The 11,815-nt window shown below is 43.5% G+C and overlaps 1 protein-coding gene across 1 annotated transcript in view; it reads right to left on the reverse strand.

Moving 5' to 3' along the window:
- DLGAP1 (DLG associated protein 1) overlaps window positions 1-11,815 on the reverse strand; it is an 891,374-nt gene that overhangs the window by 23,993 nt on the left and 855,566 nt on the right. The window contains 1 exon segment of the mRNA XM_006146494.3: window positions 11,788-11,815. Coding sequence (XP_006146556.1) covers window positions 11,788-11,815 — 28 coding nt within the window.

An 11,815-nucleotide genomic window follows, 5' to 3' on the forward strand; every position in this document is an offset into this window, starting at 1 on the left:
CACTAGAGAGACAGAGACAGAGAGACAGGAAGTGAGGAATCATCCCCCGGAGATGGCCATGTGCAATCCCTTCTTTCCATTCTTCTCTCAGGACCTTGAGTATGCATGTACACACACACATTCGGCGTGAGTTTTTTAAGCTGCTGGGTCTGGGATTCAAACTGTGGTCAACTACGTGGGAGTTCAGCAACCTAACCATTACACCAACTGCTGGCCCCTATTATTATTATTATTAATTTGACCAGAAAGAGACAGAGAAAGAAAGGCAAAGTGAGGAAGCAAGACTCCAGGTCCAGGTCTCGAACTGTGGTTGGCCATGTGGGAGTTCAGCACCTTTACCACCATGGTACCTACCAGCTTCTGGATTTTCTTAAGTAATTCCCATGTTTAAGACTTTTCCATAGTCCCTGATTGTCTTTGTGCTACTATAACAAAATGCTATGGGCTGGGTGATTTATAAAAGATGGAAATTTATTTCTCACAGTTCTGGAGGCTGTGAAGTCCAAGATCAAGGCACAAACAGGTTACATATCTGGTGAGGGCTGCTCTCTGCTTGCTGCTGGTTCTCCAGAAGAGACAAATACTGTGTCTTCACATGGTAGAAGGGATGGAACCCAGTCCCTCAAGCACTTTTAGAAGGGCTCTAATCCCACCCAGGAGGGTTCCACCTTCATGAATTAATCACTTCTCCAAGTCCTCTTCCCTTAACACTGTCACACTGGTCATTAAGTTTCAACATACAGATTAGAAAAAGATTTTTTTTTAAGTTTCTTTCTTTCTTCCATGAGTGTAAGACACAGAAAGAGAAAGTAAGCATCCCCCAATAGGGTCTACCCTAGCCTTTAGCCAGCCCTAGATCTTGGGCACATGTGTGCCTGACATACTCAGGGAGGCTTCCAGACTTGAACTGTGAACCTTCTCATGTGGGAATGCCTCACAAAGCACCACCTTTTACCACTGTGCCATTTAAACTGTAAAGGACATGTTCAGACTGCAGCACTCAGTATCCACGGGAGAAATCCAAATCCCCCTTCAATGAGGCGGGGGAGGCCTCTGTACAGTCAGACACTCAGCTCACTCTTTCAGTGCTTCAAGCACCCAGTCTCCCAAATTGCCAAACTGTTTCTCTCCTCAGTCTCTTTGCTCCTGCTTGACACCAAGCTGAGACTTCCTTCTCTCAAGGGGCCCTATCCCAGCCTCTCCCCCTTTGCCCAGCAAAGTCCCCACCCTGCCCATTCAGCTCAGATTACCTCTCCCAGAAAGCCTTTCCCTCCTCACTGCTTCTCAGACTCTGGTGTGTAGCTCTCTCTGCCTTTCCACATTCTTTCCAGCACAATCTATTTATATATCTGATCTCCAACCGGACCACAAGCTCTTTGATGGCACAGACTGTGACCATGAAACCCCTGGCATCTTGTTGAAAGAAAAATTTGAAGTTAACTATCATCTACCCAGATAAACAAATGAACGGCAATACTTTAGTCCTAAAGTAACACTGTAGTCCTACATTTTTTTAGAAAGTTTTGCTACATGGTGTGTGTGCTTGCTGGAGAGAAAGAGAGACCAAAGTGAGAAATTACTCCCCAGGATGAATGGCCACATCTCAATCCCTTCTCCTCCATTCTCCTCTTGGGATTTTGGGCACACACACACACACACATGCACACACATGTGCCCAGCATGTTTCAAGCCACCAGGTCTGGGATTCAAACTGCAGTTGACCATGAGGGAGTCCAGCACCTTAAGCACTATGCCACCTGCCAGTCCCAAAGCATTCTGATTGTTTTTTTTTTTTTTTGGGGGGGGGGGAGGTTTTTGCTATAGAGTGCATGTACTCGCCAGAAAGAGAGAGAGAGACAGAAAATGAGAAATCCGCCCCCTCCTCCACCCCCTGCCCAGGGAGATGGACATGCTGCAATTCATTTTCCTCCATTCTCCTCTCAGGATTTTGGGCAAGCACGCACATGCGCCCAGCATGAGTTTAAGCACCGGGTCCAGGACTCAAACCACAGTTGACTACATGGGAGTCCAGCAACATAGCCATTACGCCATCTGCTGGTGCCAAGCATTCTGATTCTTAAAGCGTTTATTTTTTAAGTCATAGTGTGGGCCAGTTCCTTGGTATGGTAGTAGCTGGGCTGTTATCTCCCTGGGTTCCTGTTTATCTCGCTAATCGTAGAGGCTGGTTGGGAAAGCCAAGCTCTCTGGGATAAGTGGAGCGTATTTATGGTTGCATTAAATTTTTTCATACTCAAAGTTTTGACTTTTTTTACTCACCTAGCTCCCTTTCCCCCCACCCCCCCTGTGTTGTAGACTTTAGGAGCAAAAGAGGAAGAAGGGAAAGAAGTGGGTCGACCACTTACTTTAGAGTCAGGTAGATTGGTCAGTCCTGGTCTATGTAATTTCATCAAGTTGAGATTACCCATGTGAAAACTCTCTTATTTCAAGAGTGTCTTGGCAAAAATTTCCCCTACCCACTGCCCAGCAGCTGCTTCTCAGACACATTTGTGACCCAGAGCTGCTGTCAACAAAAGGTCTCTTTTCCCTCTGGCTGCGCGGAGACTAGAAAACATGGACCGTTTTCATCCTGACTGACAGTGGCTGTTCTACGTGTAGCAAGAGTGCTCCACTCTCCCCTCCTCCCCTGTGAGGAGTTGAAACTTGGTGGCTAATGAATAAAGAATAGAATTCTCCAGCCGAAATGTTCCCATAATCTAAAACCAGAGCTTCCACAGGGTTCTGGGGAAACAAAATGTTTTGTTTTTAAAGGGCAAGTTTTCAAAAACTGAGCTAATTTTACCTCTTCTTTTTTCCAGCCCAGACTCCTCCAGAAGTCATACTTACAAAAGATGGTTACACTTTGGATGCACATCTCAACTTATATCATCTGTGAAAACAGCAATATCATTTACGGCACAGAGGCAAAGACAGTTTTGAACCTCTGTAAGTTAGAGTAAATGAAATAAGCTTATATGTATATTTCCCTCAGTAATATTGGGTTGTCGGAAAAGTCGCGACGCACAGAGGAAAAAAAATGTGTCGTGAGTTTTCTGACAATCCAGGAGAAAAAGAGCTGGGTACTGTGTGTGAAATCCATTGCATTCACTACAGTCCGTTTTATAACTGTAAATAGTTACTGTTGGAGAAAACGATCAAAGAGTTTGCTCCCTGAGTCCGTTCCTCACACTGCAGTCTCTGTGGTGCAGCAGGAACACAACGGGATTGACTTGGGAAAGAGCCTGGGTTCATGTCCTGGGACCTTCCTGAGCACCCTGCTGCATGCCTTTATGAGCCTCTGGTCCTGGCTGGCTAAGCCTGGGGCTGGATCATGGCATGAAGACCCTGTTGAGGGTGTTATTTCTCTGTCTCTCTTTCATGGAAGAAAGAAACAAAAAAATCTGGAATAATGGCAACATCACTGGCCTTGAAACGGATCTGTTGTCAGGACTGGTCCTACTTTCAATTTGCCATATCACTTCACCTCTTCATGCCTTAGTTTCCTTCTCAACCTTGAGATACCACCCCACAAAAGATGCTCTCGACCTTGAGATACCACCCCACAAAAGATGCTCTTTAACATCCTCTGGCACTGGAGTTGTGCAAAAGCAAAGGAGCACTCTCGAAGGGTAAACCTAAGGCACGATTTCCTTCTCATTACTGCCACTTCCTCTGCGGTCACTAATTTCAGGTTGGTTTGAGCTTATAAAGAGGGACTGTGCAATGTGTGTGTGCATGTGGGTACAAGGGGCGGGGGTGGGAAGAGACATTTGGAAGGTTTGCTTCAAAAGTAAGATGAGAGTAAAACAGAAAGGAGCTGGGATGCACCCACCAGCCCCTACTCAGAAATACACACGGGCTGGAAGCGGGTGACCTGCAGCACTCACACACTCACAGAGGGTGGCTTTGTCTGCCACCCACTCCTTCACAGACTGCAGGGACACAGCAGAGGCGATCCTGAGCAGAGGAAGCCTGGTGATTGCACCGATAGACAGCCACAATAATAACCATGCACAGTTCCGTAATCAAACCTGAAACCAGGCAAACCCCATTTCGGGTTTCATTACCAGCCACGGCTTCCAAGCCTTCTGGGGGACTGAAGGCCGAGTTTCACTAACCTGGATGCTATTACCAGGCAAAATTAAAGTGGAATTAATCCGCCTCCTGCACACGCTCTAGGTTTATCAGTTTGTTTCAGATAAAGCCTGAGAATTCCACATATAAATTGTCCACAATTCAGGAGGCATAGATAAATTTCGAAGTACAATCAGCCGGTATTTCATCCTCAGACCATTGAAACCTGAGCCTGCATTCTTTCCCCCGGCACTAGACTGCATTTCTGGTTAGAAGCATTCAGTTCCATCTGGTCGTTTCATTCTCGGTTAGATAATACCAGACATATCTATGTAACATACAAGCCACTGTCACACAGCACTGAGCCATCTCCCCGAGACAGCTGTTTCCTACAAGGGCTTCATTGTCTGAGAAAAGCTTGTATCATTTTACTTCAAGTGCTAGGGGAACAAGCATTCTGTCAGCTGCCCTGGCTTGGAGGAAAGCTTACTCGCTGCAGTTTCATTATTCTGTTTTCAAGCCAAAAACCCACTATCGACTGTTAGGGTTGAAAGTTTAAAACAAGAACTAAAGCTCTTGTTCTGCCTTGCTTTTATCAGGGAGAAAAACAGCTGCACACACCCAGAGAATTTACAGCTATAGCTTCTGGATACTGGGCAACTAGGAGTACTAGTTTTCAGTCTGCCCCTCTTAAACACATTGAGTCGGTTTCAGCTAAAGGAGGTTTAGCAGAAAACTGGGATGCCAAAAATAGCACCCCTAGGGAGTAACTGTTAGAACAATTGGCATCATAAAAGAATTGATAACTGAGTAATTATTAAAATGGGATTAATTGCTTTTTTCTCAAAACTCCTTAATAATTAGAGAAAGATGATTGTAACTATGCCATGCCCCAAACCTGTAATTCAACTTCCTATTGGGCAATTTTTTTTTTTCTCAGATACTATGAACATGCTGCATTTTGAATTCAGAATGATATTTAACAAAATGTCTTGCTTATTTTTTTCATTTAGGTTTTTGCCTCAAGGTGTGTGCATGCAATTGCAGAGAGAGTCAGAGAGGGCCAGTGAGAAATCATCCCCCAGAGATGATGGCTATGCTGCAATTCTCCTCTTGAGATTCTCCATTCTCTTCTTGAGATTTTGGGTATGAACACACATGCACCCAGTGTGATTTTCAAGCTGTTGGATCTGGGACTCAATCACAATCGGCCATTTGACAATCCAGTGTCTTAACCACCACACTGGCCCAAATGTCTTGCTTTTTTTTTTTTTTTGGAGAGGTTTTTTTTGCTATAGGGTGTATGAGCTCGCCAGACAGAGAGAGACAGAGAGACAGAAAGCGAGAAATCACCCCCCAGGGGGGATGGCCGTGTCGCAATTCCTTCTCCAGTCTCCTCGCGGGATCTTGGGCACGCACACACATGCACCCGGCATGAGTTTTAAGCCACCAGGTCCGGGACGTGAACTGCAGTCGACTACGTGGGAGTCCAGCGACATAGCCATTACGCTAACTGCTGGTCCCACGTCTTGCATTTTTATTACCATCACGGTAGCATGGTTGCTTGCTTTAGATCGACAGCCTTTTTCGAGAGGTTTTTTTTTTTTTTATTATGATAATAAGATTTACCATTTTAACCACTTTAAGTGTACCATTTGGAGATATTAAGTATATTCAACAAGCATTTTTAAATATTTAAAATTGAGATATTTCTAGAACCTCATAAAATGAATTAACTATGATTAGAATCTTCCTTTTCTCAATCTATCCTATTTTCTTTCCATGATGTCTTTGAAGACAAGATTTCTGGGAGGACTGTTAAGGAGCCACCTTTGTCATGTACCCTGATTTGAGGCCTTCCCTGGTGTAAGACCCAGAGAACTCATAAAGCGACTAAGCCAAGAAATAGACATATCTGTGTTTCACTCATTTATCAAAGCTATTTTTCTATTGCACACAGGTTAAAAACAAACAAAAGCTGGTTACTTAGAACTTGGCTATGCCTGCCAAAGGAACTGGCCTCTCTTACCATTCCTCTTACTAAAAACAAAACAAAACAAAACAAAACAAAAAATACAAGTTAAATCAGAGCATCAGTAAAACAAAGATCCTTTGCAACTCCAGGCCCAGTTATTGGTTGCCAAGGAACCAGAGACAGATATGTATGGAGAGCTTTCCTGAGGATAGTGCCAAGCCACACAAAGTATCATTATCTTGTCAAATGTTATTCATGTTGTATCTATTCTATCAGACACTTCTGTGTTTTGTGACCTTGGACAAGATACTGCCAGAGAGCGGTTTTGAGGGCAAAGAAAACAGCACCTGTCAAAGCCTCTAGCCAAGTGTCAGGGGTATTGTAGGGACAAGATGAATATTCCTGCGTGTGCTTACATTCCCGCTTCGTACTGTGGAGGGTTGCCACTGCTTTACAGTCCGATCCTCACTGACTTGGATTGGCCTTGTTCGAAACTGGTGACTTTGCTCTGGGCACAGAGTTTGTCACTGCACTATTCAGAATTTTGGAATCCTGGTAGTTCAAGCTCCTCATTTGCGTCTCTCAAAGCGTGAATAAAAGTAAAAACAAAAAAGAAAACCTTCAAGTGTCTATAGAATGGAACTGTATCCCAAGACCTAGAAGAAACACCTTAGTTCATCCAGACTATTCACCAGACCAACACGGAAGTCTTCTCTGCACTTTGGTGGCAGGAGCCTCTCACTGTCCTGATCCAAAAAATATGTCCTAATCAAAAGAAATTATAAGACCAGGTGGCCTAGCGGTAAGGCAACAGATGGATCCACATGGGAAGGTCTTGGGTTTGTGTCCAAAGGCCTCCCAGTACAAGCCGGGTGGATGCATACATGCCTGTGATCCTGGTTGACTGAGGCTGGGGTGGATCACAGCATGACCCTTAGAGCTGCCACTCTCTCTCTCTCTCTCTGAAAATGGGGGGAGGGAAGTAAAGCAAAAAACAGTATTATCTCCCAAGGAAACACCCTTCCAATTTTTGGCAACGGTAACTGGCAATCACTTGGTCTGAATGTCTGTGTCCCTTCAAAAATCATATGCTAAAGTCTAATCACTGATGTGACGGTATTCAAAAGTGAGGCCTATACCCAGTGACTAGGTCATGAAGGTAGTACCCACTTGAATAGTATTAATTGCCCTTATCAAAGAGGGCTGAGGGAGATTGTTTGGCCCTTCCACCATGGGAGGACACAGCAAGAAGTCATCATCTTTGAAACAGAGGACAAGCTCTTTCCAGACACTGAGTCTGCTGATCTCTTGATCTTGGACTTCCCGGCCTCCAGAACTGTAAATAATACATTTCTGTAGTTTATAAGTTCCCCAATCTAGGATATTTTGTTATGGCAGCCTAAATGACCTTAATTGAGGGGTCAGCAGGTGGCATGGTGGTCAGGGTGGCTGGATCCCACATGACTGGTTGTGCAGCTTGAATCCTGAACTGGTAGCTTGAAAAACACACCAGACACATGTGCATGCATGCCCAGAAACCTGAGAGGAGAATGGAAGAGATGGGATTGCAATGTGGTTATCCCCACCTTGGGGGAGCTTTTTCACTTTCTCTCTGTCTTTCTGTCCCATAGCAAAAAAAAAAAAAAAAGAAAAAGAAAAAGAAAAGGCATTAATTAGGTATTTTTAGCTAATTAAGAAAAAAGGTTTTGCTAAGTAAAATGCTTTTGTATTTCTAAAATATTTTTAGGACTCAAATACATATTTAGTGATTTACTATAATATGTAGGAGGGAATAGAGATATAAAGATGAATAAGACAAGAATGATTTCTGTCTTCAGTTTACTTTTTTGTGGAAGAGATACATAGGCTATTTTAAAAAATAATTATTTATTTAATTTTATTTATTATTATTTTAATTTGCTATAGGGCATGAGCACTCATCAGAGAGAGAATTGTTAATTTAATTTATTATTATAATTTTAATTTGCTATATAGTATGGGCACTCATGAGAGAGAGAGAGAGAGAGGAAGTGGGAAAGTAAGCTGCCAAGTCTGGGATTCAAACCATGGTCGACTGTGTATGAGTCTAGCAATCTAACCACCTCATCACCTGCTAGCCCCTGATGTGTTTTTTTAACCAGCTTTCCATTCTGAAAACAGGTCTACTTTCCTCAACCCAACATTGTATTGATGTATGAGGAGAGTCATTGTATACAGATTCAAGAAAGTGTGTCCTGATTCTAAAAAAGCTATGAAAAATCAGTATATTCTGAAATAAACACATATATTTAAAAGGTGAAATCTGGCAAATGTGCCATCTGGTGGTATGGTGCTTAAGGTGGCTAAATCCCATATGGCCAGCTGCATGGTTCAAGTCCTGAACCTGACAGCTTAAAAGCACGTCGGAACGTGTGCATGCCCAAAATCCTGGGAGGAGAATGGAGGAGAAAGGACTGTAGCACGGCCATCCCCACTGCAGGGTACTTTCTAACCTTCTCCCTCACTTCTTTCTTTCTCTCACCAGCACACACACCCAAACAAATGGAAAACCAACTCTGACAGAAACAGCACTGAGGTCAAAGGTAAGACGATAAGACTGGCCAATTGTTGAATTGGATAATGATTACGCAGGGATTCATGTAAAGTTCTATTTTAGTACACATTTTTAAATGTTCACAATAAAAAGTTCAATTGTAATTTAGACAAGTCTAAAACGCTGCATCATGACAATATTCTTCTAGATGGTACCCCCCCCAATCAGGTTTTTATTCATTTGTTTGTTTTGTTTTTAGGTTTTCACTCCCCCCTAACCTTAGGGGAATGCCACATCACAATCCCTTCTCCATTCTCCTCCTGGGATTTTGGGCATGTGCACATGCCTGGTATGATTTTCAGGGTTTTTTTTTGAGAGATTTTTGCTATAGGGTGTGTGTGCTTGCCAAAGAGCCAGAGATAGAAACTGAGAAATCATCTCCCAGGGGATGGCCACATATCCCTCCTTCTGCATTCTCCTCTCAGGATTTTGAGTAGGCATGCACATGCACCTGGTGTGAGTATTAAGCTGCTGGGTCAGGGACTTGGACCGCAGTTGACCACATGGAAGTCCAGTGACATAACCAATACACCACCTGTTGGTCTCCACCTGGCATGATTTTCAAGCTGCCAGTTCCCAGACTTGAACCACAGTCAATTATGTGTGAGTCTAGCTCCTTAAATACCATGCTACCTGGCCAGCAGGTGGCGTAGTGGTTTAGGGCACTGAACTCCTACATGGCAGACTGTGGCTCGAGTCCTGGACTTGGCTTTCTCTCTTTCTTTGTTCCTCTCTGGTCAAATTAAAATAATATAAATAAATAAAGTTAAGTAAAAAAATTCTTTTTTTAAAAAAATGTTTAAGATGTTTCTCGCTATAGGGTGCATGCACTCGCCAGAGAGAGAGACAGAAAGCGAGAAATCGCCCCCCAGGGGAGATAGCCATGCTGCAATCCCTTCTCCTCCATTCTCCTCTCAGGATCTTGGGCATGCATGCACACGCGACCGGCATGAGTTTAAGCCACCCGGTCCAGGACTTGAACCACGGTTGACTACATGGGAGTCCAGCAACATAGCCATTATGCTAACTGCTGGTCCCTAAAATAATTCTTAAAAAAAAAAAATGCTACCTGCTGGCTCCAAGAATCAGGTTTTAATGCCTACTACTAAATTTCTTTGATTCAAAAATATCAGTGGTTGGAGGATCCACCATTAATTTAATACTTTTTGATGAGGGAAATAAACATGCAACATTAAAATACACATTTATTATAAACTGTATCTTCATTTCAGAATTGTCGAAAATGTATAAAAAATGCCTGAGAACTGTGATAATCTGATCATTTTCCTTCATTAGTTCTTAATAGAAATTGTTGTTAAAAGGCCAAGAAAGGGCCAACAAATGGCGTAGAAGTTAAGGCGACTGGATCCCACATGGCAGGCTGTGCAGTTCGAGTCCTGGGCTCAGCGGCTTGAAAAACATGGTGGGTGTGGGGTCAGTGGGTAAAGTGGTAGGTAAGGCCCTGGATTGCCAAATAATTGATCATGGCTTGAATCCTGGACTAGGTGGCCTGAAAATCATGCCAGGGGTGTGTGTGTGTGTGTGTGTGTGTGTGTGTGTGTGTGTGTGTGTGTGTGTGTGTGCTCAAAATCCTGAGAGGAGACTAGAGAATAAAAGACTATGGCATAGCCATCTCCCCTGGGGGGATGGTTTCTTACTTTTCCTCTCTCTTTGGTAAGTGGACACACCCTATAGCAAAAGAGCTAAAAGAAAAAAAGAAGCTAAGAGTGGGACTTGCAAATGGCATAATGGTTACGTCGTTGATGGCATAATGGTTATGTTGACTCCCACATGGCTGACCACGGTTCAAGTCCTGGACCCAGTGGCTCCAAACTCACGCCCGGGATACGCGGATGTGTGCCCAAAATCTCAAGAGGGGAATGGAGGAGAAAGGACTGTTGTGTGGCCATACCTCCGGGGGGGTGATTTCTCTTTCTGCCTTTCTATCTCTCTCTGTCTCTCTAGCAAGTGCACATGCCCTACAGCAAAAATCTCTTTCTAAGAAAAAGAAAAAAAGCCAAGAAAAATAATCCAAAAAAAATGGTGTCCACTATTTATTTTGTTTATTCATTATTTATTTGATAATTTATTTTAACCCATTAAATTGGAATTTGTGTTAATTATTTTAGTGGCTGAAGATTTACGTCCCTAAACCCTGAGACAAAGTGCATGTTAAGGGGCCAGTAGGTGGCATGGTGGGAAAGGAGTTGAATTCCCACATGGCCAACTGCAGTGTGAGTCCTGGACCTGGAGGCTTGCTTTCTCACTTTCTCTCTCTTTCTGGTGAGTGCACATGCCTTATAGCAAAATCTAAAAAAATAACAAAACAAAAACCTATCAGGTGTAAATGCTTCAATGGCATCTAAGGCACCTCCCAGTCCAGCTCCAATTGGGGCTCTCTGTCTTCTGCACCTCTGGACACACCCTACACAGTGCTTCACCAGACCTCTCATTCCGACCATGGTTTGAGTCCCGGACCTGGCAGCTTGCTTTTTCACTTCCTCTTTCTGTCTCTCTGTTTTCCTCTGGACAAATTAAACAACAACAATAATAATAATGAACAAAATTAAATAAATAAATAATTCTTTTTAAAAAAGGGAATGCAAATAAGTATAGAGTTTCTACTGACCTATACCTATTAGCCTTGGGGAAAGCAAATAAGTATTGAGTTTCTACTGACCTATACCTATTAGCCTTGTTTTAATATTTTATGTTAGTGACAGTAGTAACACTGTAAAGATTGTAAATGACAATGTGCAAGTATCTGTGGACTTTGAAATAATGAGAACTTTTTTCGCTCCCCTGAGAATCAGTATCATTTCAGAGTCATCTTGGGGAAGAGGGACTCTGGTAGAGACACACGAGACCACGTCCAGTTGAGCTTGGTATTTCTCCAAGGAAAGGAACATGGTGGACCTAGGGCAGCAGAAGGTGTGACGTCAGCCCAGTGGGCTTCTTTCCACTGGGCCACGCGAGAGCCTCTGGGCTCTCAGCTGGCCCTGCCTCGCTCTTCTGTTGGTCTGGTTTGGGGCATGAAATGGCAAGGCTAGACTGGCAAAGCTAGCTTAAAGGAAAATAACAAAGTCCTCAACCACAAAGGAAGCCCTGACCCAGCGGCGGGTGTAGACATGCACGGTGCATTACTTACTGTCCTCTGGCAGGTGGTTTTCCCGCTC

This window comes from Tupaia chinensis, unplaced genomic scaffold, assembly GCF_000334495.1.
Source record: "Tupaia chinensis unplaced genomic scaffold, TupChi_1.0 Scaffold000180_1, whole genome shotgun sequence".
Taxonomy (NCBI): domain Eukaryota; kingdom Metazoa; phylum Chordata; class Mammalia; order Scandentia; family Tupaiidae; genus Tupaia; species Tupaia belangeri.